We start from the raw sequence: 15,942 nt of genomic DNA on the forward strand, positions 1-15,942 counted from the left end.
ATTTTTTTATTTTAATATGTTAATTTTGCTTAAGCACTTCAAAGTCTAAAAATCGAATAAAATAGTTTAAAATGTATACTTTAGTGATTCCAATCCTTTAAAAATATGTTTTACCATATTAAAATTCTGCAACAAAACATTAGTTTCATATAAATTCAATAACATTAATCTATTAAAACTTGACAATTTTATATAAAAGATATCTCAATCTATTTGGGTTATCCATTTGGAACAGGTTATAAATCATTTTTGAACAATGAAATTAGCTTTACAAACTAAAAACACACTTCTTAGATCGTTATCTTTTCTTCTCATCTAGTGCTACACTTAATCCATGCGATCATTTTCCTCTTTCGAATTTCCTTGGGGTATGGGCTATAAATGCCAAGTCCTTTCTTCACTCTATTCCTTTTTTTTTCTTTTTATTAGAATTCACTTCAATGAAGACCCTGAATAAGGAGGAAAGAGGAATGGAAGAGATTATGGTGGAAGCTATAATCAAGATGTACTTTGGGATGTTAATCAAGATGTTATAGCTGCCCAAGAATTCTCTTCATCTGCAAAATAGATGCATAAATATCAAATTTCATCGAATAAATGACTTCAAACAATGTATCATTTAACCGTTTAGCAGGAATTGCTCACCATGCATTACAACAATGGCCCCATACCATTAAGTATGGTCAGCTACATAGATTAGATGAAGCCACCAGACTCGGGAAAAAACCAAATTCATATGAATATTATTTGCAGATCCCTTTTAATATTTTTTTCTCTCGTGTCTGTTATGGTCTCCCTTTACCCGTTTTTCACAGCAAATAAAAAAATTCTTGTAGATTTTCTTCGATGGCACGTTGAAAAGCTTGAAGGAGCAGTGAATATAAAGCAGCCGGAGCAACTTCTCTAGCTGTTGCCCCGAAATATCACATCAGATAAGAACGTAAAACATGTACAACAAAAAGATTCTTAAAACTATTATAATATAGGTCTATTTGAAACAAACTTCTTTCTATATATTTTCGGAATAAAAACAATACATAAAGTAAAAATAGTGATGTATAAACTAATTTTTTGAAACTACATCTTATTAACTTCTCTAAATTTAATGTTTACCTCACCTATAAACTAGTTTTAAGTTAAATAGAGATCTTTGTTTCATTTTTTTCCTTCTTATTTCTCTCTTTTAAAATTATTTATGCAGAAATCTCTCCAAACATATACTACGTAACAAACAAAGGACTTTTCCTTCCAATTCTGAAAGGGTAAATGAAGAATTTAATCTTCAAGCCTTAAACTAAACAATCTTCTGTCAAGAAAAATCTGTACACCTAACCACAACATCCAGGTCTGCCCCATAACTAAAGCTAATTAATTAATTAATAATAATAATAATAATAACAATAATAATAACAATAATAATAATAATAATAAAGGCAAAATATGATGTCAGTCACTTCAGATTTGCCTTAGAAACCATGTGAAATTTAAAATAACATTCAAATACACTTAAGCTCCAATCAACAATAAATATTACCTGGAGTCGAAATTGAAGGTAGTCGGAAAAAAGGGGGAGCAGTTCCCTGGAACAGGATGCCCTAGTGACTACAAGCAGCATTCCACTCAGTAAACTTTCATAAATCACAACCAGTGAACGCAACGATGTATATTGCAATCGGGGAAGGCCTAGAAAATGTCAAAGAAATATACATCAAACAACCTTTTTCCTTTGCCATGTTTCCCAAAAGATGTCCTGTTAAAGAATTTAGGAAAAGTGAACAGATATTATATACTTGAAAAGGATAAAAACAATTGGGATTTGAGATAAAAGAATACAGCACATTATCTAGTCCAACATATGAAACCCAAAAGTAACTAGCATTTAATGACCATAAAAGTTAATTAAATTGAAACTAAAACTTCTAACCTTGTTTTCCACACATGTAGTGATCATTTGTCAAAAAAGCTTCCTCAGCTTCATCATTCCCACATTTTTCTCCAAAGCAGATGAATAACTGACTCCGATATCCGAAGGGAGCCGATTGCCTTCCTTTTATTGTAAAAGTGAGGCAAATCTTTATTCTAAAAATCCACCTTTACAAAGCTCATTTATTATATAGGTTTGGACATCTGGATGATAGCCTCTAATGAAAAGATACTGGGAAATCTTCCGTGCAGTCTTTGGCCTCCCACTTTTGTGCAACCCATTTATAAGTATATTGTATGTGCGCAAATTTGGACTAATACCTTGATCAACAATTCCATATTTTAATAGTGCAATTGCCTTGTCAAGTTGCTGCCTGTTGCAAAAAGCATCTAACAAGATATTGTAGGTTACAATATCTGGAACCAAATTCTTGAAACACATTTGATTAAAAAGATTCACGGCTTCCACCAATCTTCTATTCTTGCAACAGCCACTAATCAAGATGTTGTAACTCCAAACATTAGGGGCAAAACTTCTTTCAAAGATGAGATGTTTAAAAAATGCAATTGCCTTGCCAACATGCTCACTACTACATAAAGATTCTAACAAGATATTGTAAGTGGTTACATCGGGAGGTGGACCCCAATAACGCATTTCATCAACATGCTTCCGTGCACGAGAGATTTTCCCAGATTTGCATAAACCATCAACCAGAGAATTGTGAGTTATAATATTTGGAACTAAATTCGTAAGACGCATATGTTTAAACACACTGAAAGCTTCATCCACTCTTTCAATCTTGCAATAACCTTTAATCAAGATGTTATAGCTCCAAACATCAGGCACCAAACCCCTTTCAATCATCCCATGAAATAATTTTATTGCCTCTTCCACTCTATCAATCAAACAATACCCATGCATCAAAATAGTATAAGTAGTAATGTCAGGTTGTTCACCTCTTTCAATCATCAAATTAAATAACTCTCTTGCCTCATCCACTTTTTTGTTTAAACAATACCCATGCATCAAAATAGTATAAGTAGTAATGTCAGGTTGTTCACCTCTTTCAATCATCAAATTAAATAACTCTCTTGCCTCATCCACTTTTTTGTTTAAACAATTCCCATTCAGCAAAGATCTAACTTCTTTCCGTTGGCCCGCACGACACAAACCATAAATTAATGAACTAAAAGTGAAAATATCTGGGAAAATTCCCTGAACAATCATTTTGGAACACAAAACACGTGCCTCATTTATATGTCCATCTTTGCACAAACCATGGATAACTGTATTGTATATTACAATATTGGGCTTAACCTCCTCTCTCCCCATCTTCTGAAGCAGTTGAATGGCAGCTCTTGTGTTTCCCATCTTACTCTTACACAGCCCATTGATTAAGGTTCCATAGAGAACATCATCAAGCGAAATCCTTCGAGCAACCATTTCATTGTAAATGTGTAGTGCATCCAGCATCTTATCATTAATACAAAACCCCTTCATCAGCGTAGTAAAAGTCACAACATTTGGTTGACAACCCCACTTAAGAATCTTACCCATTACAGAGAATGCAAAATTCATCCGACCCATGTGGCAGAAAGAGTTGATCAAAATGTTAAAAGTGACAGTAAACGGCACAACACCCTTATATTCCATTAGGTTATATAGATTGATAGCTGTCGCATAGTATTTCATCTTCACAATCATTCCTAAGATTTTGGTGAATTCCACAATCGATGGCAGGGGATGCATATCAACCATGCGATGAAACAAAGCCACAGCATCATCAATGCCACAAAATCTGTAAGTGCTTTCCGATGGCAATGGCTGCGAATGTAGATGTATCCTCCTCATATGTGGCATAAGAAGGCGAGGAAGTTTCAGGAATTGCATACCTTGCCGTATACCACATGTGCTCTACTCCAAACACAACACAATATGCTCACTAAATTTCTCAGTCCTTCCCCATGTCCTTCCACGAGGTTTAACAACGAAACAGTAGAACTACATGGAAGAATGAAAACAGCTCCATTATCCATAAACTCTTTACTTTCTGCACTAACTAAAACAGAGAAAATATAAATTAACAGACAATGAGTATTGTTCAACAAAATAACCACAAACAAAATAAAAAATATAAGTTAAAAACCAAATGGGTATGTACCAATTTTTTTTTTCTCAAAAAAGTAATCCTATAAGAAAAGGAACTGACAAACAGGTAGCAAAGAGAGACATTTTGACAAACAGAAAGAGTGCATAGAGACACATACGTATTGAAAAACCATCGTTTTTTTAATAAAGAGAGATTGGTTTTCAGTATATAGATGTAATGCAAAATGACTGAGTCATAGCTACAAATTGAACAAAGTTGGGGGAACATAATATAACATGATAGGAGTGCAGAGAGTGAAAAGCGAGATGGTGAAAAATGGTTTAAGAGGTTACTGGAGAGGCAAAGACGTGAACTTGAGTATGGTAGAATGAGCGGCAAGAGTTGTTTGTGTTTCTTCCGTTTGCTGAGGCAGTGGGGTGGTGGCGGTGGTGCCCTCAACGTGAAGAAAACACAGCATGAGTCCACCTTAGGTATTCTTCAGTTTAAACTTTCTTCACACCATGTTTTCCAAACGAAAAATTAATAAAAAAAATAAAGTGAAAATGGAATGTTATAAATATAATAAACACAATTAAAAAAAGACCGCCAATTTATGAAAACGTAATTTTAACAACAATTTTTTTAAGGGGTGTTGCTCCCTCCACCTCCACAGCCTTCTCCCTCCACCTTCCCAATTATCTTTAATTCCAATTATATCCTTAAAGTTAAAATTTTTTATTTTTATTATTTTAATATTTTAATATTTAAATATAAACTAATATAAATATACATTATTAAAATACATTAAAAAGATATTCAAAAATAATAAATCAAAATATTAAAATATCTAATAAAATAATAACAAAAACATAAAATTAAAACAAAGCTTAAACGGATGACATCCTTCAACGGATGTCAACATCCGTTTAAGGCGAAACGGATGTCGACATCCGTTTTGCCTTAAACGGATGTTGACATCCGTTGAAGGATGTCATCCGTTTAGGCTTCGTTTTCATTTTACGTTTTAGGGTTAAAGGATTATTGGAAAGATTATTGGAAAGATTATTGGAAGGGTTTAGGGTTTAGGGTTTAGGATTATTAGAAGGATTATGACTACGTACCTGGAGAGGAACCACGACAAGCACATTACACCACAAACGCACTGCACCACGTACTGCACCGAAAGCAAGAGGAAGATTGCTTGATAATTCTTTTCACGATCACTGAGCTTTGCAGAAAAATATTTTACTCATACAAGGAACTACGTAGGTTATCAGTGAAATATGTTATAAATGAGTAAAATTAAAAAACAATAATTCTAAAAATAAAATTTTACTGAGGGGCAAAATAGTAAAGGGGAGGTGGAGGGAGAAGGCTGTGGTGGAGGGAGCAACACCCTCCATTGGATCACTAGCCCAATAATAATTTAAGCACTGGTACAATTACAATCCAATCTTTGACCTGGGTGAATGGACGACCGAACGGTGCTGAATGTTAACCGTTCGGTCTCCACTAGGTACTATACAATCTTAATTCTTACGATTTGATGGTTAAGGATTTTGTCGCTGTAAATCCACGTAAGATTAAAGTAAAACTACTATATTTTTCCTAATTTTTAAAATAAGAACATATTTTTTTCATACTTTCAATATAATAATACATATATTCTCATTAGGTTTCTAAACACATTTCTTAATAAATAATACTTATCTTATGAAAAATAAAAATTAAAGAAATTCTTATAAAGGAAAACTTGAATAATTTAATTATAGAAAAATTGTTGTTACTCTTTCTAAGATGTCTTTAAATGAAGTTAATATATCAATCTATGTAGCCAAAAACCCCTGTTTAATCTGTCCCATGTACAAAATCTACTTGGACAATTAGCTTTTAACACATTTGAGAGAAAAATGTTGGTAAAAGAAAATACATTATATTTTAATTTTAATTTAAAGATTAACCTTTATTGTACAATAAAGTAAACTATTAATCATAATCCTTATTTTATTTATATTTATATATTGATTAAATTTATTAAATTTTCTTAATTTTAATAAAAACAATTGAATTTTTTTTATTATATTCATTTTATTCTACCTTAACAAAATAAATGTATTTTTGTATAAAAGAATTACAAGAGTTACACTCTAATTATAAACAAATTATCGGTTATAAAGTAAATTTACTTTTTTTAGTACAATTAATAATTATTAGTTGTTAGTTATAACATTTCGGGATCATGAACCCAACATTTATATATTTAAATCTTAGAGAAAATTATGAATATATTCTTGAAATTCTAAAAAGACATAATTTTTCCAAACCTTAAACAGAAAAAAAGGATCGAAGAGAGTAACGTGTAATTTATTCTAATACATTTGCGACATAAATATATATTTCATATCATAAAATAATTAGTTTTTATCTTTTAATTTATTTCATATCATAAAATATAATTGACAATTTTTTAAAATAAAGAAAAACATTTAATGTTTTTGTAGCATTTATGGATAAATATCAACTTAAGATCAGTGATTTTTTCTAAAAAAAAAAGACTTAATTTAAACTAACCTTTTAATTGTCTTACTTTTCTTTTTCTGATATATTATGCAAAGATTTTATAAGAAAAAACACAATATATAAAAAAATTATATGCTTTTACCGTTTCCTATATAAATCCTTAAAAGGGACAAATTAAAACCTATGACTGAACTTTAAGAATTGCAGTTATTAAATTACTCTACTTTGCCTAGAACCTGAAATCATTGATAAATATTTAGCATGACGAACTGAAAATTTTCTACTATTGCAACATCTACAATGCCCCTTTAGGCAAGAATTTCTACAATAAAGATAGATTCATGAACTTCGTTTCCGATGCCTAATTCTTTGAACTATGGAAAACATTGTCGCATGAAACATTTTATGCATCTGCTAACAACTGCACAATCTAACAGTAAAACATTACTCTCTTCACATTTTCTTTCAAGGCTGGCAACGGCTTCACCACGCCGCACTCTCCACCACCTCCTCTTGTAGCCTTCGAACCACCACCACCTCCTGAGGAGCCATTTTCTTGCATGTCTGGTTCCATGTAGAACCGTGCTCGAAATGCAGCTAAGTGTGCGTAATATGCAGGAGGAACTGCACATCAATCAAATCCATTAAGCTTCATACTTTGCAAACAAATTAAATTTCAACTAAATCAATCACTACGGCTTACCAACAGACACTGAGCGTGTACACCTTGCATATGTATAACATAGATTGTTTGTCAAAGATTGGATTCCATCTGCTGTAAAGTTGTTTTCGTCCCAAAGAACATGATAATGAGCAGGACGACTTGTACCCTGCATCATAAGACAAACAACAATCATAATTCGACCAAATTACAGCTTTAGAGCTTCCTCTTGATAAGGAATCATGTTTTTCTCTTCTTAACCCAACAAAGAGATTAATGTTTCAGTACTTCCAACAAATGCAGAACATTATCTCTCACAAACCCTTTTAACTATCTAAGGGGTATCAAAACCTTGCAAAAAAAAAAAAACAGTTTGCTTCATAATCGACATTGTAATCATAAAGCTCAAATCTTCCACCTGGATACCGGCATGACTGCAGAGATAAAAATCAAATTCTGTTGGATGACAGATTTTAGAATCCACAACAGTCCCTGTGAACAAAAATGATCTAATTAGACAATCACTGTAAACAAAAAATAAAATTACTCATTTATTTGTTTACATGGGCAAGTGAATTCAGGTACAGTCATCATACCAGGCAATATATTTCCACTCTTATCTGTACTGTTTCTGTCCCTGTGGTTGTTTGCAAACAACCGAGTATGGTGTCTTTTTTGTACAACTATGAAAGTTACTGGAGGTTGATAGTTTGGTTCTAAAGAAGCACATGCCTGCAAGTATATACATATATATGTATTTTTGTCACAACATGTTTTATAGATTAAACAATTAGAACGTATGTGGGAATGTGTAAAATATCCTGATTCTGACCTTTCGAATTGCATCCAACTCGTAGAGTAGAACTTGGTAAAATTGCCCTTCACTTACACCATCCCTGTTCGAATTTCTTGTTAGCAGAACAGTTTCAACAAACTATAATGTTTAAAAAACTAGCCATTGCCTCATAATTAACATACATTAAAAATACATACCTATAAAATATAATCCTTAGAGGCTTTTGTCCTGTTGCCTTTCTAAAGGAAATCAACAAATCTCTGCAAAAAACGACACAGAACAAAATATTTAGATATAGGGGGAAAGTGAAACTTGCATTGCCAAAATCCCATCATTCCAAAACAAAACATTGAGAATTAGAAATGAGGATGTCAAATCTCTTGTATTACCGGATCATGCCACCACTAACTAAGCCACGAACAGGGTCATGCCACATTTTGTACAAGTCTTGTATAAGTTCCTGCCTATGAGCCTGAGCACACACTAAACCGGCATATTTTGTCACTTCAGGCCAGTCTTGAGATGCTACTACCTATAGATTAGTAATGGTAATAGATATCAGCAACCACAACCCAAAAGATTTTCACTGCAATATTATAAAAACCAAGACAAAAGCATACAGCTGCAATTGAAGGGCTGGAGTCTTCCCCATTTTCAGGGTGAGTAACATCTGCTCCAAATATTATAGTCGGTATGTCACTAACCAACGGTATTCTACAACTTACAGCATCAACCAAAACAGTGTTTCTACCTCCCATCTGCATTAAGTAGATGTCAAATGATCATTAAGGCGTTGGAAGCCTTTCAAAGCAGTTCTGACAATATCCATAAAGCAAGGATTGACTACATTGACCAGCATGACAATGTATTTTAGCGACAAAAGATAAAATAGTATCAATTTTACATCACTTTTGTATGTCAAAACACTCACTGCTGCTATGCTAAAAGCTTAAGCTAATAGTGAAATGCAAACGTTTTTTATTAGTCCTATCTGGATCAACTACTGAGATGTGGAACCCATTACTGGGAGTTTAAACAATGCCATAGGCAGCAAAGCCTTGACTAGCCAACAATTTATAACCATTTACACATGATTTTTATGCACAAAAATGCATCCATACCATAACAATGAAGAAAACCATATTAGACAGAATTGTCAAAAAATTGATAGAAGTTGACAGTAGACTTAAAATTCTTAGTTGGGAAAGTGCAATTTCATGTAACTGGGATCTGAGAGAAAATAAACCTTGACATTGATTTTCAAAGACACATTAGCCAGGTACTGCTTAGTGATCTTGAAGACATGCTTCGTCAGACAACATTGAGAAATTAAACCAAGGTCAGTTTCACAAATACGCTTTAGATCACCTGAAAACAAAATAAAGTTATGAGTTATGAGCATTTAAACTTGGAACAACGCTTATATGTCTGTCAACTGAAGTAAAACAGCAATACATAATCATGCACTTTTATCAACACTGAAGGTGGCTTACCGTAGAGAGAACCGTTGTTGTCAGGTAATATTGCTAATAAAAGCTCCAATTCCTTTCCTTTGGTTTTGTTTGATGACACATGATAAACATGCTTTAAAGCTTTCTCCACATGCTCAGGTTTGGCATTGTAGATGGGGATAACAGGCTCTGGATTAAATTCCTACAACCAAAAATCAATATGAATTTCAAGAAAGCTTGCGCACTCTTCAAAAATAAACAGAATAGAAGAAAAACTACCATGCCAGATACTTGGCACATTTGAGCTAGTTCGGTACAAAAAGAGAGAGCAACAGTGTCTTGTACACTTCGTGAAAAATTTATGCATGCCCACCGGCTGACAGTCATCCCATTTATCATTTTCTGAACCATTCAACAACAAAAAGGTAAAATATTTGCGTTCATAGTTGCTTGAAAACGGACCATTGTAATATCAATGTTCACCATGAAAACATTACCTTGTTCATCATATTCCATTGACCAACTTGGGGCAAACAATTCTTTTCTTTCCCACTTTCATGATATTTAAGCTGGCAAACAAGTACTAGATATCAATGAACAATGGCAAAAGAATTAATAATGTTTTATCTTGCCTCTGTTGGTGGAGAAGCAAATTACCCATGGGGCAGGAAGAATTCTCGCTTCTACCGAAGCTAGCTTCTCACTTATTTTAATCCCAAATTCCTTTGCATAAGGATCTTGATCATAAGCATTGTGCTGAATGGTCTGCATAAAGAAAAACTGAATCTTAAGTTTGATGGCCCAAATTTATATTTTAGCTTCTCGAAGTGTAGAGATATAAATGTCATGGTTGCATGCATTCTTCCTTATTCAACTTTACTTATTTAGTAGGATTTATTTTTCTGCAAGATCTCCCTCACGTGCTTCGAAGTTTGAAATATCATTTGCATCTTCCAATTTCAGCATTGTTTGAATCATATTATAGGCTGCAAGTTTTATACTATTCTGACTTTTAAGGTGTAAGTGACACACAGACAAGGGCTAGAACATATTTTTGCTAAGTACAGTTTAGGAAGGAATAATGAAAAGTGAACAACATAAATAGTGGCCCTGCAACCAAATATAAACATAGGTACAGTTATTCCTCTTTTCTTAAATTATGATGACAATAATGAATGTTAGCTTATTTGTAGTCATACATTCAGAGTGCCGCAGAGAGAAATTTTAACTGAAACTGCTTACAGCAAATGTTCATCAACTCAAAATCAACAAAATACCCGCAAAATGTCACTTTCACGATCACGGGGTCTTTGACAAGTAACTTTCAGGAGAGCGGTGATTTGCTTCTCATTCAACCTTTTTGTATAGCGTTGTCCCTCAACAATTTTGCAGGCCTGAGGAACCAGAAGTAAGAATGAAAAATAATTACTAGAAAGAAGAGAAGCTATGTCAATTACCAGGAATTCCCCTTACCTCCATTGGCAAATAATTTGCTTTCTTTTGATTTCCTACTTGAAGGCAAGGAAGGTGAGTATATTTAATTGTGAAACCATACATCTCTTGAAAATATTCAACTACCGACTTCATAGTTGAGTTCTCATCAACAGGAAACCTAAAAAGATACAACCTTGCCATCAAGACAACTTGTGGAAAATAAATGGAACTTCTTTGAACTTGGTGACAACAAGAGTTACTGCATATCATAAAATCAGAATTTTTACTCACACAAGTTCTCTGGTCGGTTGCGAAGTCAAACCAGAAACTCGGTACTTTCTTCTAACACTCCCTCTGTGGGTTACTTCAACTTTAACTCCTCTGAGAGCTTTCTTAATCTGTTAGACATCTTAAAGTAGTTCTGTAAGTTTTAGTACTAATACTATAACAAAAAAATCATCTATGCAAGCTTTGTTCATGTAAGTACTTTGATGCGATCAGCGTCAGACAATTGCCTTGACAGGATATCTTTTCCTAATAGCTGGCCAACATATTCCACAACTGGAAGAGGTTCAATGAACGCAGCAGAAGCCATATCTATGAAATGCAAGAAGAGTACAAACAGAAATTGAAGTTATAAAACAGTACTTCCCTCAGCAAATGATATCCATGGTGAGTAATATACCAATATTGAGGGAAAGACCCATCTGAGTGGGCCTTATGCTTTGGTAAAATCCACACCAAGACTCCAAACCTTCCCCAAGCCGTTGGGGTGTTCTAATATCCGGTGAAAAGAATGATCTCCCAATTGGACAGAACCTACAGAAAAAGCAGATTCTGTGAGAGACAAACAAGAACATAAAAATTCACATATTCTGTCAATTCCTTGGCAAAACTACCTCTTAGATGATAGCTCTCTTAATACAATGTCAAGAATTTGGAGTGCCTCTTGTGGAGCATCAGCACGTTTACCAGCCAGAAACTGGCCCAAGTGATGCAAATTCGCCCTAGCAACAAACTTGATCACCACTCTATATTCTCTTTCCCTTCTGAAAATGGGGCAAGTGTCAGTTGGTTTGGAAATTGAACTTAACTCAAATGCATACAGTAGATACACACAAATGTTTTTGCTTTAAAGCCAAATAAACGTATGAGATTATTATATAGATTTATATATTCAGTATGTTTAAACTGTATATATGCAATAAATCTTACTTGGGGCCATTAACTCCATCCTCATCATCCACAACCTTTATCTTAAACTCTCTCCAGGAAAAGGGAAGTGGCCCTGCTGTGTACAGACTTTTTCTGCCATCATATGCTGGAAGCCTCATCCCAAGGTCAGACTCTTTATACAGCCTCACGAGTTCTGCTATTATGGACCTGTTCACAGCTTTGGAAGAGACTTCAGGGGTGATACTGACCTACAAAACACGGTAGGGGCAACAAACAAAAAGAACAAAACTTCAGACCAAATTTAAGGAGTCATAAATGTTACAACTGGGAAAAGGACAGCAAAAACATAACCCCATTCAGATCCTTCTGCAATCGAATAGCACATATAAGAGGGAATAACAGGAAGAGCTTAAATACTTCCAAAAATGGGCACAGTAGAGTGATGTATGAGTCACTCACAGACCCCAACTTATTTTTTCTTGCAGATGGCTACAGTAGCGTGATAGAGGTCAAGCAAGCAAAAGGAGCTTACATCATACTGGTTTAAGTCCTTGTCTGGTAACTCTGCAAAGAAATGGTTACCCTTCACAATGCACTTTGTTCCAACTTGTCCAAAGCCAGGCCTAGGAGCAAAGCTCAAAGACTTGCTTGATGTAGGGTATCCCATCTCTATTTCACCACACATGGTGCTTCCATTTTCAACACCAGTTGTCACAATAGGTCTCATCAAAACATCCCCTTGATCACATTTTCTGCCACCCCTGCCCCTTCTTCTCCCCTTGTTCCTAGCATGAGATGAAGTTTGGTTGTGGGGTTCTTGTGGCAGTGGTGGTGGTGGACCTTTGCCATTTTGAACAGCTCTAGGAACCTTCTTAGCTCCATTCATGGGGTTCTGCAAATGGGGCTTGATAACAAGATGTTGCTCTGAGCTCTCCCTCATCTGTCTCACTGGCATGTTCACCTTTTGTGCTGAGTGGTGGCCAATGGATACACAAAAGAAGATACACACTTTGTCAAAGATGACCAGTTTTTGACGTTTAGTCTTTGCTTATAACAGCAAAGCAGTGCCAATTGCTTCAGCCAGGAACAAACAAACAAAGATAGAAAATCAATGAGTAGTAATTGCTGTAAAGTAAGAACCCAAAAAGTAAAACTTAATTATTTCGAGTTGTGTTCTCAGTGGACGGACTAATGCATAAAGTAAAATATGGTGATGGTATGCTGTGAAAACTGTAAAGTACATGCATTGTTTAAGGATACAAACATTATTACTATTCCTTTGCAAAACTTAAAAATCCAACAAGTCACCCTTCTTTCAGCAAGCAAACCCAAAAATGGTGAGCTGGTAGAACCATAGGGCTAAGTATCACAAAAAAGCAAATTTTGAGAACATTTTCTTCTGCCCTTTTGCTTTAAAGGAAATCCCAATGCAATTTAGGAGCTCGGTCATAAAGTTTTTTGTGTCACTCACGAAATATCACAAACAAACGTAGCAAGAAAAAAATTAATCAAAAGAGAAAAACTTATTATAATAAAATATGATTAGACATATATATATATATATATATATATATATATATATATATATATATATATATGAAAATCCCATAAAATGAAAAATACCCAGAAGACAAAACCAACTCCTTAGACCTGTCTCCTCCTACCAAAAACTGAAAACATCACCAAACACAGGCACATAAAAAACACTTGAATAAATAAACAAACAAAAAAATTGGAATAAAAATATTGACTGTACAGGTTTGAAACAAACCTTTGAGGACTGCCTTGGAGTAAAGAATAAAACAACCAGAAGAAAACAAAAATCAAGAACAAAACATCCTAAGTGAAGAGAATAAACATTGAAAAGGGCAGAAAAATCACTGTCTAGAAGATTTGCAGACAGAAAAAAATTATAAATAAATATTAACAAAAAAATGTCATGCAAAGGCTATGCTACATAGCAAAATGCTTTCCCCGACAAATGCCTTGAAGCGTAAACAAAGTCAGAAAACGAAAATCGACTAACTTGAACGGAAAAGACAGAGAAAAAAAAAACACAACTTGAACTCACCCTCTTTCTCTATGCTAGCAAAGAAGGCCTTATGGCTAACAAACCAAGTAGTAGCCACGTGAAAACTGGTATGGGGGTGATTGGAAAGATTGAGAATTTAGAAAGACGGAGAAGGGAAAACAGAAGATAAAGGGAGAAGATGATTGTGGTAGTGGTGATGAATCTTATACACGCATGCAAAAGAGCTTTTGGTGTTTTCTTTATCACGTGTAAAAAAAAAGGCCTCTGCCTTCTCTCGTATTCCCTCTTACTTCTTCTTCTCTCTCCTACATTACACCCTTGTTGTTGTAGCAGCACAGGCTATGAAGAGAGAGATATTAAAAAATGGTGAAAGTTGAAGAGAGAGAGGGTAATGAGTCCAAAAGAGGTACTGAGGATTATAAAAGCAATGATACAAGGAAGAAGAATAATTCGAACTTGCAGTCCTCTCTCTTGCAGGCTTCTGCAATGTTATTATGTATGCTTTCTTTTCTTTTTCATTTTCAAAAATAAAAAATCAATCTTTAACTTCTACAAGAAAACAGTTTCCATAGAAGAGTTTAACAAGATATTAAATTTAAACATGCAAGTATATTAATATTAGAAAAACACAATTATAAGAAAGATTTTTCGTGTGAGAAATTCGATAGTAAAATCTGATTGATCGTCCCAATGCAAATGTCGCAATAATCTTTACTTTGTTAAGTGTTCACTGCCCATCATCCACTTACGGGTAAGCCTCGTAACGGTCGATTCAATGGTTTTTGCATTCGGTGGGGTCCACTTTCCAATTGTTATGTTACTCTCTTTTTAACGCCACTTTCTTTAGTTGGAGTTTTGCGCTGTGATTCACTGCTTCTCGGTTCACGGCATCGTCCTGAGGGCCAGCGGTTTGCACGGTTGATGCCTTCAAATCATTAGATTCATGACCATACGAAAGGGCTCAGCTTGAACCTCGTTCATGATTCTTCACTTTGCTGGGTGCGGGTGCACTGTGCCTTTGGCTAATGCTAATCATTGGATCAGATCATGGGGTGTGACTGTGAGAGAGACAAAATCTAAGCTCACTATTTTTTTGAGATTCTTTTTTACATTTAATGATGATTAATTTAAATTCCATTTTAATTTTAAAGTATACAAAAGTTATTTTTTATTTAGTGTTATAATGGTTCTCGAAAAATAGAAGTTGTGTTGGAAATTATTTGGAGGAGTTGTTGTGTAGTGTATGATGATATGATGAGTGGGGACCCACGAGAAATGAAATCGGACGGTGGGAAATGGAAGTAGGTTTTTGATGAAAGCACACTCAAGTATAATTTGGAAGGTTGCATGTTGGAAACCTGGTAGGGGATCATTACTTGTTGACCCCAACAACACACATTATACTTTTCGATCTAACTTTTATTTTGTTGCAGACACTACCATCCCATGCTTATCATATTCCTATGTTTTTTTAAAACATATTATAAAATATATGTATAAGGATGTTTCATTCATTTCAAATTCATGTCTTCTGATTTTAGGTCTGCATTTAAGGTGTTATTTGTTATGGAATATCTTTATTATTATTTACAGATGAAGTTATTTAAATATTGTAATTTTAATGTTTATTAAATAGTTTGTGCATTTAAAATAAAATAAAAACTATATACAATTGTTGAATTAGAAGTTTTGTGATATATGGTAAGTTTAATGATTTTTATTATAACTGCTTTAAGAATTACATCCATCGTATTTTTTAATAGTATATACTATTTTTTTAGAAAGTACGTTTGCTTATCTTTTAGTTTTGTTCATTTAAATATAATTTAACAGTCTATATTTTCTTTTTATTACTATTA

General features: G+C 34.0%; 2 protein-coding genes across 6 annotated transcripts; both read right to left on the reverse strand.

The window, feature by feature from the left end:
• Positions 1 to 202: 202 nt before the first annotated feature.
• LOC124838162 (uncharacterized) lies at positions 203 to 4,607 on the reverse strand. 4 transcript variants are annotated; one of them, XM_088095915.1, is made up of 5 exons: positions 4,367 to 4,607; positions 1,925 to 3,983; positions 1,535 to 1,750; positions 646 to 907; positions 203 to 557 (listed from the first exon to the last, which is right to left on the reverse strand). In XM_088095915.1, the coding sequence occupies exon 2, from the start codon at positions 3,812 to 3,814 to the stop codon at positions 2,075 to 2,077; it is 1,740 nt and encodes a 579-aa protein (XP_087952041.1). In that variant the 5' UTR covers positions 3,815 to 3,983; positions 4,367 to 4,607; the 3' UTR covers positions 203 to 557; positions 646 to 907; positions 1,535 to 1,750; positions 1,925 to 2,074. The 4 variants fall into 4 exon arrangements, with proteins under 4 accessions (XP_087952041.1, XP_087952040.1, XP_087952042.1 ...); XM_088095914.1 differs by lacking the exon at positions 646 to 907 and having other exon boundaries at positions 1,925 to 3,925; XM_088095916.1 differs by lacking the exon at positions 646 to 907 and having other exon boundaries at positions 1,535 to 1,683.
• A 2,046-nt stretch (positions 4,608 to 6,653) lies between these two features.
• Positions 6,654 to 14,480, reverse strand: LOC124838161 (protein argonaute 10). Of its 2 annotated transcripts, none has more exons than XM_047313683.2 (22): positions 14,123 to 14,480; positions 12,584 to 13,020; positions 12,091 to 12,299; positions 11,775 to 11,924; positions 11,561 to 11,694; positions 11,363 to 11,472; positions 11,167 to 11,273; positions 10,915 to 11,053; positions 10,719 to 10,835; positions 10,099 to 10,206; positions 9,939 to 10,010; positions 9,721 to 9,843; positions 9,484 to 9,643; positions 9,237 to 9,358; positions 8,611 to 8,748; positions 8,380 to 8,522; positions 8,188 to 8,250; positions 8,027 to 8,090; positions 7,791 to 7,926; positions 7,613 to 7,686; positions 7,237 to 7,363; positions 6,654 to 7,157 (listed from the first exon to the last, which is right to left on the reverse strand). In XM_047313683.2, exons 2-22 carry the CDS (start codon positions 13,004 to 13,006, stop codon positions 6,964 to 6,966), a joined length of 2,913 nt encoding a protein of 970 aa, XP_047169639.2. In that variant the 5' UTR covers positions 13,007 to 13,020; positions 14,123 to 14,480; the 3' UTR covers positions 6,654 to 6,963. The 2 variants fall into 2 exon arrangements, with proteins under 2 accessions (XP_047169639.2, XP_047169637.2); XM_047313681.2 differs by having other exon boundaries at positions 12,584 to 13,125.
• Positions 14,481 to 15,942: the final 1,462 nt, after the last annotated feature.

The sequence above is a fragment of the Vigna umbellata genome, chromosome 8 (genome assembly GCF_029865625.1).
Source record: "Vigna umbellata cultivar VRB3 chromosome 8, Vumbellata_1.0, whole genome shotgun sequence".
Lineage (NCBI taxonomy): Eukaryota > Viridiplantae > Streptophyta > Magnoliopsida > Fabales > Fabaceae > Vigna > Vigna umbellata.

Excerpts from the sequence above, each read along its gene's own strand:
- LOC124838162 (XM_088095914.1), bottom strand. The coding sequence starts at position 3,814 with ATGCAATTCCTGAAACTTCCTCGCCTTCTTATGCCACATATGAGGAGG.
- LOC124838161 (XM_047313683.2), bottom strand. The coding sequence starts at position 13,006 with ATGCCAGTGAGACAGATGAGGGAGAGCTCAGAGCAACATCTTGTTATC. Across the intron at positions 8,251-8,379 it reads GTTAGTGGTGGCATGATCCG|AGATTTGTTGATTTCCTTTA; the intron begins GTAATACAAGAG and ends CGTTTTTTGCAG. Across the intron at positions 8,091-8,187 it reads CTAAGGATTATATTTTATAG|GGATGGTGTAAGTGAAGGGC; the intron begins GTATGTATTTTT and ends AAATTCGAACAG.